Raw genomic sequence first — 16341 nt, 5'->3', positions numbered from 1 at the left:
CAATTAAATTTAACAACATAACCAACGAGGTATTTTGATGCCTGTCAGGAAAGGGTATACTTTGGTAGAACATGACAAACTAATTCAAATTGTTGTGTTTACAGTGCAGCCTCTTATTAGAATAATCTACACCTTAAAAGACAAAGATATGTACAAATGCAGTTATATTAAATATCAGTAACATATATGCTATTGTATTTACTGTTATTTCGGTCAGTACGTTCCTCTACATTGGAGAATACATATTTAGTCTGAAGGCAGAATTAAAAAGGTTAAATTTTGAATTCATAAAAAACCAAGACAATTAAAGTAAACTGCCTGAGTAGTCTTAGGGTGGCACCCTGCTAATTAGACCTGGAGGGCATATTTCAGAAGTGGTCAACACCCGGCCCAAAAGTTCAAATTAGAAGCTCAAACTAAATTTTGCCTTCAATAAGTGTGTACATGTAAAAACAATCCTGTTTAAGCTACTATAAAAATTAGGAATACCAGAAACACATGGTGTACACATATTAATATTCTAAACATCAACATGCAATTGATATCCAGTTTTATTCATTAAAAGCCTTTGTCAGCAGGGGGCATGTTTGTAAGTCAGGAATGCCCTTTTAAAAGTCACGACTGTCATTTCTTAATGAAGTATAATAATGAAGAAAGCACTTTAAAATAGATATCTTGTTGTGATATAACATGTTCATTATAATTATACTGATGAAATGTATGAAATTTTATTTCAATCCAACACCAAAATATAATTTTCATCCGACAAAGTGCCTATAGAAGACAAAGGGTTAATCAGAGAAGCAAGTTTGTTAATCTAGATTTCAAACATGTTTTGGTTGTGAAAAAAATTTAGTTAATCAAAGTTCCCTCATATACTTTAGATAGAATGTTGCATTGAGTAAGTTGGCATCTTTGATTTCTATCAAATTCCGACACCAAAACTATCTAAACTTCACCAAGTCAAAATGGGTTAATTAAGGAATTTGTTATGTTTGGTGTTAATGCAGCTCCTCCTCTGTCTCCTACAAAACCATATTACTTTACTTCCTAATGTGGATCACTTAAAAGGAAGAGAAGGGCAAAGATTCAACTTCCGTCCAACACCAATACTAATATTTTGAAATATACCCTGGAGAGGTGATTAAAGGGACATTCCTGAGTTTGCTCCATTGTAAGATGTTTCCGACTAATAAAATATTTCTACGATTAAACTTACATATTAAATATATTTTCTTGTTTAGAATATCAGTGTCTGTATATTCACTTTGTTTCTGGTCGTCTTAATATTTGTAAGAAGCCCAAACTGGATTTTGTGTTCAAATAATTTCGTACGTACGAAAAAATAATATTTTAGGAAATAAAATGAAATTTAACCTAGTACAAATATTAGAACGGTCAGAAACACGTTTAATATACAGCCACTAATATTTTATGCAGAAAAATATATTTGATATGTAATTACACTCGTTAAAAAGTATCTGTTAGTCGTTAGCATCTTAAAAATTGCGACAAACTCAGGAATGTCCCTTTAAGTTCAAACGTGTAAACTAATACACAACCTATTGGATCATAAGGTATTTGTTATCCATTACCATCAGTATTTTAACTCTGAAACGGATATATCAGATATGTCTAATGTAGCCTCCTCATTAACGAGCAGATACGTCTGTTGAAGGTCAAGGTTGGTGGTAACCGATTTTTAACAACCGTTTACCTTGTGACTCAAACTATTTTTTTCATTAGCAAAGGACTCCTGTGGCTGGATAGGTTAGGTTAATGTCACAATGCATTAAAACTCCAATCTGTGCCTGACAGTGTTATTCCATTACTGTCGCTAAAACTGCTTTAAACATCTGAATGTGGATAGGTTCAGTGCATCATTATCTATATGTTATTGAAATGCATCTTTTACTACATTCTAGTCTACATTAACATCAAATGGCTAACAAAAGGAAGATAAAATATCTATGTTCAACATATGTTCGACCCTTTTAGATAGTGTATCAAGGATCTCAAAATTGAATTAAAATCTTATGTAATACAACAAAAAGAACAAACGGATAGGAAAGGAAAGGAGAAAGCAAAAACACAATGTCAAATCACACTTATAGTCTTGCGATTTGAACAATACAGCGTGTACTAGTAAACGTTGACATGCATTATCTATGATCATGCCTTTTCACTAGATGTTAATTCAACAAATTCCGTCCTTTACGGTAAATAAGCATTTTGAAATATTCAAGGTGTCATTCAAGATGGCCGGCAAAACACAGAACTGGCAACAAGTCGAATCTTTCATCACCTATGACAAAACTGTTGATGTCTATGACTGGGTTTATGGGGTTTCGAGGAATTTGCTATTCATAGGATATCAACTTAAATGAAATAGTTATAGCAAGAGAGACAAATACACAGACAAATGAGAAGGCAAAACAAACGAAAGATTAAAATAGAGAAAAGAAGACAGAAAGAAAATAAATACATCGTTTATAAGTAATTGCGCATATATGACTACATATTCAAATATATACCCACATATATTAATACATACATATACGCCCATATACATATCTAATGTGTGTGTATGTACGTATGTGTGTGTGTGTATGTACGTATGTGTGTGTGTGTATGTACGTGTGTGTGTGTGTGTGTGTGTGTGTTTATAACACATACTTTTAGATATAAATAAGACGTAAATTAATCAGGTCACAGTATCATGTTTACTGACATGTAAGCCGAAGTACTACGGCGACTCTCCACAATTGTCGTATATAAAAACATTTCAACATTAACTTTGCATTGAATGTTGTCCAGCGTTCTGAGAACAAAAAAAACAAAACAAAAAAAACGATAAAGTAAAAAACCCACCCGAGAATCACTAGATTATTTTTATTTATCTTGGAATCATTATATACATGGGCAAGGTATAATGATAAATTTCTATATTTTCGGTCATTGACCAAACTATAGGCCACATAATAGAAGCCAGATTCGACCGGCTTGCTTTAGGCTATATTCAGACTGGACTGTGCTCCAGTACTCGCCGATTTGGTTCTCTCTGCACATGGATACGATTTTCTAATAGATCTAACTAAATCTAAACAAAGGAGTGACAATATCACGGATTACAATTCATTGATGTACCCACCCGAGTTAGAAATAAAGGCAACAACAGAAAATATAATATCTGTTTCATACCATGATCTAAATTGAAAGAGGAAGATACCATAATATTGAACCAATAATAGAAAATATCACCATTGTAATAACGATGTTGAAGATGAATACCACTTCATGCTAGTTTACCCATTATTCCAAAACTTACGATAACAATGTATCAAGTTATACTACAGACGAAATCCTTCTGTCTTTAAATATACACAGCTGATGCAAACCCAAAACACTAACGATTTAATTTTTATTGGTAAATATATTTATTTGGCATACAAGTTACGGCAATGATCTGTTGTCTAATATTATAAAAGTTAATACTTTTCAGACGCGTATGTTATAACTTTGAATGTATTACTTCCATGCATGTACTTATTAAATATCTAATGGTTTATATGTTAGATCAAAAGTATGTGCTTCATTGTATGTAATAATTTAATTCTCCTGTGTGTTTATATATACTGTGTAAATATGTTGTGCTAATAAGCTTGTAGCTTAAAGCAATAAACGAATTTAAATTTAAATTACTGATGAGTAATTTAACACTTAGAATTGTCAATTGTCTCGGATTAAAGACCTTCGTTTCGAGAGCGAAGTTACTTTTTAGAAGTTATCTCAATACAACTTTATAATAATATGTATTAAAATATTAGCAAATATTAGTAACAATCCAAATAGACCAGTGAATAATTTAATAACAAAAGGTGTATACCCCTTAGATCATATAATAACGGTCATATTAATACTTCCATTATTCTGGGATTAAATCACAAGTAAGCTAAGTAAATGTGTGTGTGTGTGTGTGTGTGTGTGTGTGTGTGAGAGAGAGAGAGAGAGAGAGAGAGAGAGAGAGAGAGAGAGAGAGAGAGAGAGAGAGAGAGAGAGAGAGAGAGAGAGAGAGAGAGAGAGAGAGAGAGAGAGAGAGAGAGAGAGAGAGAGAGAGAGAGAGAGAGAGAGAGAGAGCGTTTTCCCCTGGTAAATAAACATTGCTTGAAAAAAGAAAGAAAGAAATGTTTTTTTTTTAACGACGTACACAACACATTTTATTTATGGTTATACGGCGTCAGACATATGGTTAAGGACCACACAGATTTTGAGAGTAAACCTGCTGTTGCCACTCCATGGGCTACCCTTTCCGATTAGCAGCAAGGGATCTTTTATTTGCGCTCCCCTCAGGCAGAATAGCACAAACCATGGCCTTTGTTGAACTGGTCGGTGCAAGTGGTTTACACCTTCCCACTGAGCCTTGCGGAGCACTCACTCAGGGTTTGGAGTCGGTATCTGGATTAAAAATCCCATGCCTCGACTGGGATCGGAACCCAGTACCTACCAGCCTGTAGACCGATGGCCTAACCACGACGCCACCGAGGCCGGTAAACATTGTTTGAAGACTGAAGCGAGGAAAGAAGAAACGGCCATGAATTGAAAGGATCATTATAAGTAGCCCAGATCTATGCATAAACTAACATCAAGAAAGCAAAATAAAAGATTCTCTTAAGTTCAGCAGATGCGTGCATACAAGCAGTATAATACAGTAATTTTTAAAACCAACAAAACAAAGCGAATAATCAAGACAACATCCATTCAGTCGTATTGGCAAACCATATCAAGTACCTGTTTGTCCAATTCTTTGAATACGCGCCTCTGTAATAAAGAACAACACAAATAATTTTCATTTCCTTTAGATGCATTGTAATGTATATATTTTGACGTTTTAGAACAACAAATATGTTAATTCTAAAATGTCTTTCCGATGTGACGTCACGCATCTGCTAATTAGTATATAAACTATGCACGTGTGAGAAGTACGTAAGATTGTTTAAAGGGACACACCCTAGTTACGTTTATTTGTTAACCATTACGGCGTTATTTTTCGCTATTAAACCCCATTTTTCACAAATAAAATTGCACTTTACTTACATTTTATTATCTAGAATACACATTTCCATTCACCTGAAGTGCTTTTTGGTAATCCTGATGTTTGTAAAACCACGAAATGCATTTTTTGCATTTTTTCACAAGACGTGTTGTCTAGAAAAAACCGTTAAGCAAGCGAGGTCCAATCTATTTTTAGAGGGGATATTTCCATTTCAATGTCACAGACGTTGGTATATCACGTGACCGTTATAATTTTGGTTCGGTTTGTTTTCTCGTGCACGGTTCGCGCAATCAACATCCGATTTGTTGGTGTTCATTTGTGAGATTTTTCTTCACAGTTCGTGAACATTTTCAGTAACAATAAAGTTCAGACAAGTAAGTGTCTCAATACAAAACGTTACAAACCCTTAAAACCAATAATTTTGCTAAGTCTTACGATATCTGGAGAGGGGATACAACCAGGACAGAACAGTTGGAACATGTCCAGGAGATGTGAAACGAACGCACCCCAAGTCTGTGAAATTTGTCGTGACGTAGGCATTGTTGTGCTTCGAGCGACATCTACCGGTGACATCAGAATACTAACTTTCAAAATTATTTCAAGCAATTGGGACATGGGGATTCCCATGGTATTTATCGATATAAAACCTGCTTTTTCACTCCATTTGATAGAAACGTGATCTAAGTGTGTTACAGGTTTGTAGATTAACCAAATTATAATTTATTTTCGCTGGATGGAACTAGGGTGTGCGGCTTTAAGTATTATTAATAAATAAAACATTCTGTATATAAATTCAATACAATGTCACTCTGTACACGCTGGCTTTCTGATCTACTTTGGGGGTCGCTGAATCAAAAATAATATTGGTAGTAAATCCTAAGGCAGAGATAATTTTTTCTTGTAGAATGCAGGAAACTGCATTTAAGGACATCACATTTTCAAATGTTTAAGGGGAGCATACCCCGAACCCCTAGCAACTTTGATTTGTGCCCTCGATCTGTCAGCGCCCCCCCCCCCCCCCCCCCCCCCGAAGAATGTTTACACGCTTCCGCCGTGCCTGAATTTCAGTGTCATTCTAGTATTTATTAACATTTGGATACTATACTATTCTTTGTATCATTTCAGTACAGTTTCGATACCATTTCATTTCATTTCATACGAATGTCTAATTTGATAGTTGAGTTGCACATTACCCTTTCAGCCATAGATGCGATAGAGGTCAAATCTCCGCCATCTTCTTGACATGCCGCTTTAGCTTCATCCCACGTCTTCTTCTCCGTGTCAAACTTGTAGCAGCCTCGGTGCACCTTCGTCCATTGACCAGTACATTCTATGTCTTCCGCCAACACTGAAAGTAGACAGTAATAACCAGTGTAAACTATATATAATAAAAACAGTGTTCGGCGCTTTAACACCAGCCTTTGTCACAACTGATATGTACAAATTGTAATATGGAAAAGCTACACAGATTTTGTTCATAACAAACTCTGCACTTAAAGCACAGAATGATTCGAATAAAAATAAAAAAAACCTGGCAAGACTCATAAAAAACGTTGCAGCTTTACAGATACCAGTACTCTTTGTATTACTTGGTGAATATATTCTGTACATGACACAGCTGATTTATAATAGTTGTCAGCTTATCCTGATGATGTTGATCTTCCAACCACTTCAAAATGTTTGTAATAAAGACCTCTATGAGGGCTTCATACATCAGAGTAAGACCTCTTACAGTGTCACGATGAAACTGGGAGAGACTAAATCGTAGACACTGAGAGTCGTCAGCCAGTGAGCGTCTACTGAATATTCATGATCAAACGGTTGATCGACATCGAGATTTTACGACATCGAGTAATGTTCTGGTGTATACATATATAAATTATTCCAACTGTAGATATTAATGTAACAAGTATTTAATAATATACAGTGTGCTTAATAAATTGTGTAATTGAATGTTACGTAGCGTATATCAATGTCGTTGTTTGTTGTTTTCCTGCTCTTCTTCTGTGGGATAATCCCGCCGATATTTTGTTGAATTTTACACCAGTGGTTACGGTTATCTAAACGTCAAAATTGTAATGCACGTCTGTACAACTTAATTTCATAAACAAATAAACAAACAACAACAAAAATCATTCAACAACTACAGAATGTATAATTTAAAATAATTACTGTATAAATGAGTACAGGTCAAACCGATTACAAAAAAATGTTGTCCACTACTGTTAATTATAATTATTTAATTATTTGTAATAACAATTGTCCTAAATAAAAATAATAACAACAACAACACAACAGTAGTTACGGTAGGTTTTTGGAAAATTATAAATTTAAGATTTCAGTAGGTTGGATTATAAATACATTATCTCACTACCAAGTACACATGAAGTCATCCACTGATGTAGTTAACAAATTACACACTTCTTGGCTAATGTCTATTTCCTCAAAGTAAAAGTCTACTTTTGTAGACACAAAATTAATCAATTATCTAAGTGATCAGAGTAGATTTCTGTTTCTTTATTTTTTTAAATATGATTTTTATTAAATAGATTTGAATAAAGTACCACTGAAGGTTCATTTACCTTTAATATAGATATACATACATGTATACATTCATGTATACATACATACATGTATACATACATACATACATACATACATACATACATACACACACATACATACGTGACAGTGTGAGTGTGTGTGTGTGTGTGTGTGTGTGTGTGTGTGTGTGTGTGTGTGTGTGTGTGTAACCGGCCTCGGTGGCGCAGTGGTTAAGCCATCGGACTACAGGCTGGTAGATACAGTGTTCGCAACCCTGTACCGGCTCTAGCCCATAGCAAGTTCTTAAGGACTCAATGCATAGGTGTAAGGCTACTACACCCTCTTCTCTCTCCCTAACCACTAACCAACTAACAACTAACCCACTGTCCTGGACAGACAGCCCAGATAACTGAGGTGTGTGCCCAAGACAGTGTGCTTGAACCTTAATTGGATATAAGCACGGAAATAAGCTGAAATAAATGTGTGTGTGTGTGAAATACATATGTATAAGTAAACACTTTTTTTTTTTTTAAATGACACCACTAGAGCACATTGATTCATTGGATGTCAAACATTTGGTAATTCTGACATAGTCTTAGAGAGGAAACCCACTATATTTTTTCATTAGTAGCAGGTAATCTTTTATATGCACCATACCACAGCTTTTGATATACATGTACCAGTGGTAGTGCACTGGCTGTAATAAGAAATAGCACAATGGTCCAATAAAAATGGACCGATCCTAGACCGACCATGCTTTACCAGTGGGCTACGTCCGGCCCCTCCAATTTATGTAGACACTGAAAATTAAATATGAATATGAATTATTCATCAACTATCTAAATGATCAGGGTAGATTTCCATTTTATTACATATGTGCATTTACATTTCCATTAAAATTATATTATTATTTTTTAAGTGGATGTGAATAATCTTACTGTATGTTTACTACCGATGTCAGTGGTAGTTTTCAGAAAAACAGACATGTAACATTTCAGAAGGGTGGATTTTATGATACTTACATGTATCTACTGAGGATACATGGATATCATCCACCGAGGGTAGTTTTCCTTTAATATGTTATATTACATTACACATATGTTGGCTAATGTATATTTCAGCTACGTAAACACCGTTTAATGTAGACATGACAATTCAATATGAATGTGATGGCTTAATCTATTTTAGTACCGAATAATAAGGAAGTTATTGTAATTTTCTCAATTTGGACCACCATATTATATGGCCCATTTAGTTAAATCTGAATTTTGATAGCACCATTGCCCTCCTTGGCTCCTACAAACATAGGGTAAATGCAATAATTTTTGTTTATCTGTCAATTTATAAGCAAGCTATAGCCATTTCCCTGATTTGGCCACCATTTTGTCCACCATCTTGGATTTTTCTTCAAGGGTGCCCACGTGGCACCCAGTAGATTATTGATGTGCACCAAATTGTGCAGACTTTGAACCCAAATTGGCATTTGGCTATTCACATTTTTATTTTATTTTTATTATAATAATAATTTAAAACAAAAATTGTTATAATATGGAAATCTACCCTGATCATTTAGATAATGGATTAATCCATCATATACTTATTTAGTTGTTAGTGTCTATATATGAAGGTGTTTACTTAGCTGAAATATATATTAGCTAACAAACAAGTAAATTAATATATACCATATTTTGGGAAAAGTATCCTCGGTGGATGATCTTGTAACCCCGGTAGTTAGGTACTATAAAATCCACCCTATTGAAATCTTAAGTGTCTCATTTTCCTAGAACTATCCCTAGTACTGATAGTAAACATAAAGTATGTTTATTGACAAATATTAAAAAATAGTAATAATAAAAATAGAAAAAAATAACAACTTGTTATAATTTGAAAATCTACCCTTATTAGTTAGATAATGGAAAGAAAGAAAGAAATGTTTTATTTAACGACGCACTCAACACATTTTATTTACGGTTATATGGCGTCAGACATATGGTTAAGGACCACACAGATTTTGAGAGGAAACCCGCTGTCGCCACTACATGGGCTACTCTTCCGATTAGCAGCAAGGGATCTTTTATTTGCACTTCCCACAGGCAGGATAGCACAAACCATGGCCTTTGTTGAACCAGTTATGGATCACTGGTCAGTGCAAGTGGTTTACACCTACCCATTGAGCCTTGCGGAGCACTCACTCAGGGTTTTGGAGTTGGTATCTGGATTACAAATCCCATGCCTCGACTGGGATCGAACCCAGTACCTACCAGTCTGTAGACCGATGGCCTACCACGACGCCACCGAGGCCGGTCTAAGGAAAAAGTACCCTCAGTGGATGATCTTGTTCTGTTGGTGGTTAAGGTACTCTAAAATACAGCCTATTAAATTCTTAAGTGTCTCATTTTCCTACAACTATTCCTAGCATGGATAGGAAATGTTTTATTTAACGATGCACTCAACACATTTTTATTTCTGGCTATATGGCGTCAGACAGGAAGGGATCTTTTATATACACCATCCCACAGACAGGATAGTACATACCACGGCCTTTGTTACACCAGTTGTGGAGCACTGGCTAGAACGAGAAATATCCCAATAGGTCTGACAGGGATTGATCCCAGACTTACCTCACATCAAGCGAATGCTTAATCTACTGGGCTATATCCGCCCCACTTTTACAAAAATAGAAAACGAAAATTACAAATAACAAATTGTAAATATACCCTGATCATTTAGATAATGGATTAATCCATCATATTCATATTTAATTTTCAGTGTCTTCATAAGAAGGCATTTATTTAGCTGAAATTAACATTACATATAAAATGGAAAATCTACCCTGATAAAATTGCAAAATCTACCCCAGTATATATAGTACATGTGCAGCTTTGGTGCAATCTAAAGAAAGAAAGAAATGTTTTATTTAACGACGCACTCAACACATTTTATTTACGGTTATATGGCGTCAGACATATGGTTAAGGACCACACAGATTTTGAGAGGAAACCCGCTGTCGCCACAACATGGGCTACTCTTCCGATTGGCAGCAAGGGATCTTTTATTTGCGCTTCCCACAGGCAGGATAGGACAAACCATGGCCTTTGTTGAACCAGTTATGGATCACTGGTCGGTGCAAGTGGTTTACACCTACCCATTGAGCCTTGCGGAGCACTCACTCAGGGTTTGGAGTCGGTATCTGGATTAAAAATCCCATGCCTCGACTGGGATCCGAACCTAGTACCTACCAGCCTGTAGACCGATGGCCTGCCACGACGCCACCGAGGCCGGTTCTGGTGCAATCTAAAGCCCTGACATTAGCCAAATATCATGTACCACATTGTTAGGTTAGTTGTTCGGTCAATTTAACCTCACCGTACCTGTAGGTGGTAGATTATGAATTAACGCACGATTATATATTCATTTTTACATATACTGTATATATATATATTCATGTTTACATATCTGATACAGACGTTAACCCCCCCCCAAAAAAAAAAAAAAAAAAAAAAAAAATACACCCACCCAAACTATGCGATATATTATATTATTCACGTATTATTAATATTGTGTCACGTTTACAAACGATTAACTTTACAGCGTTGTTTGTAGTCCGATACATCTGTCATAAACTCACTGTTACTCAGTTGCCGAGTTGACGGCAGGTGTATCGGACTACGTAGGTACGTCAAAACATCGGAAGTACAGATTAGAAGAAGAAAAAAACATTGAAAAACGCATTTGTATTACTTAATATTTTATTAAATGCTCGTTACAATAACACAGCTCTATATTTGACAAAATTTACTAGGGAATTAGGCCTATTCGTTCATATTTATGTTTATTTCCCGCGGAAACATATCAGACTAGTTTATGACATGGGGCGTGGCTTACAAAAAAGGGCGTAGCTTAAAATCGCATTTCGCGAGATGTTACATCCTGGTGGCTACGATTAAGTATTTCCCATGAAACGAGCATACTAGAGACGGTGGCAGGGGCAGTGTGTGTGTGTGTGTGTGTGTGTGTGTGTGTGTGTGTGTGTGTGTATGTGTGTGTATGTGTGTGTGTGTGTGTGTATGTGTGTGTGTGTGTGTATGTATGTGTGTGTGTGTGTATGTGTGTGTGTGTGTATGTGTGTGTGTGTGTGTGTGTGTGTGAGTGTGTGTGTGTGAGTGTGTGTGTGTGTGTGTGTGTGTGTGTGTGTGTGTGTGTGTGTATGTGTGTGTGTGTGTGTGTGTGTGTGTGTGTGTGTGTGTGTGTGTGTGTGTGTGTGTGTGTGTGTGTGTGTGTGTGTGTGTGTGTGTGTGTGTGTGTGTCGTAATATTATAGACTTGCATGTGTGAGGATACAATCAGACACTAAATATCAGGATCTAAAATATAAAGTAATGTTTTAAAATGAATTTGTATTAGTAACCAAGGCATTGTAATAGGGGACTCCCTTGTAATAGCTACAATCAAGCTGCTACGGCTAAAATTTTGTAAATCGTATTTCACCGTCGCTAAGAAACAGCATTATTGACTGGGAGACAGTCATATTGGAAGCGCTCTCTGCTGTTTAAACATTTATTAATACCCAAAAATTAATAAATGTTGTTTTTAAACTGTATTATAACATTTCCAACCTCAGTAAAGGCTTAAAATGTCAAACAACTGAAGAGAATAAAGACTCTATTGGAACTAGATACAAAAATATAAAAACAGAGGCGGCCATATTGATGACGTCATATACCATATTCCCCCACAGGTATTTTGGGTAATTTTCACCCAGCAGCTAGTCAGGACACACACTTTTCATAAAACCCATACAATTTGCTAGTAGTACGATAGTTGCCACTTCGGTCATTTTAAAGCACTTTTGGACCATCTCCTGCACGCCTATGACGGAAGCCAGGAAGAATTATAATATTTGTATGCATGCGTGTGTGTGTGTGTGCGTGTGTGCGTGCGTGTGTGCGTGCGTGCGTGCATGTATATACGTTTGAGTGTGCTTTTGCAGGCATGTGTCTGTGCGCATGGTGACTATGAACATGACATTTGCAATGTTTTTTATTTACCGCCACACTTGTTATCGGTAATGCAAGGGAATTCAATTGGTTTATTAGACAGTAATACCGACACTACACAATACAGTTTGTCATTGCAGTTGAAGACATTGCAACTATTCTCGGTTTTTGTAACATGTAATGTTGTTACCAAGAAACGTAAATACAATCATTTGCGTTACTAAATGAATGTTACTTGTAACGTATAAAATCGGTCACATTCTGACAAGATCATAAAGGCCAAAACAACCCGCATTGGGGAACCCAGTACCCCAGTTAAAGGTAAACATTAATAATACAACTTTAAACAAAACAACCCGCATTGGGGAACCCCGTACCCAAGTTAAAGGTAAACATTAATAATACAACTTTAAACAAAACAACCCGCATTGGGGAACCCCGTACCCCAGTTAAAGGTAAACATTAATAATACAACTTTAAACAAAACAACCCTCATTGGGGAGCCCCGTACCCCAGTTAAAGGTAAACATTAATAATACAACTTTAAACAAAACAACCCGCATTGGGGAACCCCGTACCCCAGTTAAAGGTAAACATTAATAATACAACTTTAAACAAAACAACCCGCATTGGGGAACCCCATACCCCAGTTAAAGGTAAACATTAATAATACAACTTTAAACAAAACTCTGGGGAACCCCGTACCCCAGTTAAAGGTAAACATTAATAATACAACTTTAAACAAAACAACCCGCATTGGGGAACCCCGTACCCCAGTTAAAGGTAAACATTAATAATACAACTTTAAACAAAACAACCCGCATTGGGGAACCCCGTACCCCAGTTAAAGGTAAACATTAATAATACAACTTTAAACAAAACAACAGCTCTCTACATAATATTATATCATTTTCAGAGGTCATAATAGATTTTTTTTAAACATGTAAAACAATGCCATACGCAGCCATGGTAAATTAAAATGTCATGTTTTGATAGGATAATAATGGTTTATCAGAACAGCAGAACTAGCGATATATGTTACTTTCATTAACTCAAGTAGATTACACAACCAGATGTTTGTTAAGATAACATGGTTGTTAGTTTCTTTTAGCTTTCTTTGCTAATGGCCATGTAGAGAAACCACACGATACCATTCTGTTGATGCGACCGGAATACAAACAGCAAATCACAAAAATACAACAATTGAAAACTAATTTAAATCGTGTGAAAACCAATCCGTTTAAAGGGACATACCCTAGTTTTTAAACACTGAGGCATATTGTTTACTATTAGAGCCATTTTTGATAACTGAAATGATACTTTACTTAGATTTTATTATTTAGCTTATTAATTTCCGTACATTTGAAGTGTTTTTGGTCATCCTGGTGTTTTTAATATTACAAAATGCATTTCTCATATTTTTAAAAACGCGCGTGCATCTGAGAAGTAACAGTTATGGAGTCGAGTTTTAGTCCATTTTTAGAGGGTATTTCACCATGTCAAAGTCACAGACAATGTGTTACAGGTTTGTAGATAAACTAAACTTAGTGTTAAAGTTTCACGGGTTGAAACTAGGGTCTGTCCCTTTAAGTGTGGGGCGCATACCAAACGCCCGCTCCCCATTCTCTAATTGGTTTTGAAGGGCAGACACAACGTCTGATAAATGATGGATGTCACAACGATTACAGCAGTTTTAAGACCCGAATTCAGTAACGGGCAACTCTATTAACGTGCCCCTATCCACAAGGGTTCAGGCACGCCCGCCCCGGATCTAGCCTCTGACTTCGCCAGTGACCACCTCCGGGGCTCGAATTCAGTAGGTATAGATTCAAGTCGCACCACGTTTTATCATCTCCGCGGACACTAACAACTCGACTGTTGACAAGCAAATAAAGACAAAACGAGTTGAGCAAAGCCAAAAGGCTTGTCGGCAATAACATAGCATAACTGTATGGAACACATGCCTCGGTGAGTCCCTCAGCTAAATGAATTAAATTAATGACATCCCAGCGAAAAACATGAAAATATGAGATATGCCAAACAAAGGTACGTATATGAAAATGATTATTTACATTAAAATAAACTTATATAATTGCGCAAACACTGTAAAAAGAGCTGTGAAAAATACAAATGTTAATATAGTAGGTGTTTTTATTTGTTTTGTTTATATTATATATAATTATAGTTATAATTAAATGAAACGTCACGCGTTTAACTTGTCGATTGTATTTTATGAATTATCCAATAAAATTAACGATTTGTTTTTGCCAGTAAACTAAATCGTTTCGTTGTAATGTTTTCGGCATGTAGTGCAAAATATAATCTTTACATTTCAAATAAATAAATAAAAAAATAAAATAATAATAATAATAAAAAATAAAAATAACATAAAATAAAATAAATAAAATAAAATAAAAAATAAAATAAAGTAAAGTGATTGTTCTGAATATTGTTACAACATATTTGTAACCTAAAAAGCATAATTTATTATTAAATTTACAATATGTTAACATTTTCTTGATTATATAAATATATTTGTATATTTTATGCATTACTCGTAACCTTGATTACTACAATAGTCATTCTGGGTTTTGTCTACAATAATTATGTAACAAAATGTTAAATAATTAGGTCAAAGGGAATTCAGAATGTCTTTAACGATGAAATGATTTCTATTTGAAGTAGTTTATATGTTTTATTACTCAGATGTGTTACTTGTGAGTAGATAAATTCACTGTATATTAAATCTCATTGGTTGCAGTCTCAAGAGAAACCCTTCAAAAGCGCAGACCCAAGTTTTAACCCGTGAAAATGGACACTAAGTTTGGTTAATCTGCAAACCAGTAACACGTCTGGATAAAGGTATAACAGAGTGAAACTAAAGTCTATGACGTTTTAACGGGAATATATAACGTCTAAAAATAGATTAGAGTTATGCTCGATAACCGTTTCTTCTCAGACGAACGTGCGTTGTTAGAATTATGAAAACATTATTTCGGGATATTACAAAAACTTGGATGATCCGAAATACTTCAGATGTACGAAAATGGATAATCTAAACAATAAAATATAAGTAATTTCTAATTTTAATTACTAAAACGGCTCTAATAGTGAAAATACGCCGTAGTGTTTATAAACTAGGGTCTGTCACTTTAACATGGCAGGAAGTCGTCATTATGAGACTTTGAGAGAACCCCTTTAACATATGGTTGTACCGACTGACATCTTTATGAGAGAGTTACTTTTCTTTACTGCGACTCGTATTGAATTGCACATTTTAAAACGTGGCCGCCTAAATGGAGAAAACTGAAGACTTTGTCTCCGCCAGTAGCACTTGAAGACAGCTAGGACTGACGCCACGGGCGGGCACGTTCTAACGAGTCAAGTCGATGTGTTTGAGCTGCGTTTAGTAATACTAAGTTACTAATTGGTCGACAGACACCTTTCCTTTAACAATAAACAACCCAGTTCTGAATAAGTTTGTTTATATAACGTGCAATCTAATTAATTGTGGGTACACCAATTTCCATGTTAATATTTGACACCCTTTGTTGTTATTTTTAGATCCAGATTGTTATTTGTTAAATTATCATGTAAGACGTTTTTAATTTATATCTCTTTAAATTTTGTTCTGGTAATGTGTTAACAATACAAGTGGTCAATAATTATAAAATGATTAATTTTCCAGTCAAAAACCTATATTTATGATATGTTTACACTAATGGTTCAAAGCCAATAATCCTGTAAC

General features: G+C 35.3%; 1 protein-coding gene across 3 annotated transcripts in view; it reads right to left on the bottom strand.

Annotated features, from left to right (window-relative positions):
- LOC121374213 (adhesion G protein-coupled receptor L3-like) overlaps nt 1–16341 on the bottom strand; it is an 86731-nt gene that overhangs the window by 36887 nt on the left and 33503 nt on the right. For 2 of the 3 annotated variants that reach the window (XM_041501208.1, XM_041501205.1), the window contains exons 2-3: nt 6247–6401; nt 4789–4818 (exon numbers count right to left, since the gene is read on the bottom strand). In XM_041501208.1, the coding sequence (XP_041357142.1) occupies nt 4789–4818; nt 6247–6258 (42 nt within the window). In that variant the 5' untranslated portion in view covers nt 6259–6401. The remainder of the gene's footprint in view (nt 1–4788; nt 4819–6246; nt 6402–16341) is intronic. The other variant, XM_041501206.1, reaches the window with a different exon arrangement.

Source organism: Gigantopelta aegis, chromosome 6, assembly GCF_016097555.1.
Source record: "Gigantopelta aegis isolate Gae_Host chromosome 6, Gae_host_genome, whole genome shotgun sequence".
In the NCBI taxonomy this organism is placed as follows: Eukaryota; Metazoa; Mollusca; class Gastropoda; order Neomphalida; family Peltospiridae; genus Gigantopelta; species Gigantopelta aegis.
This window is presented reverse-complemented; position numbering and strand designations above follow the sequence as displayed.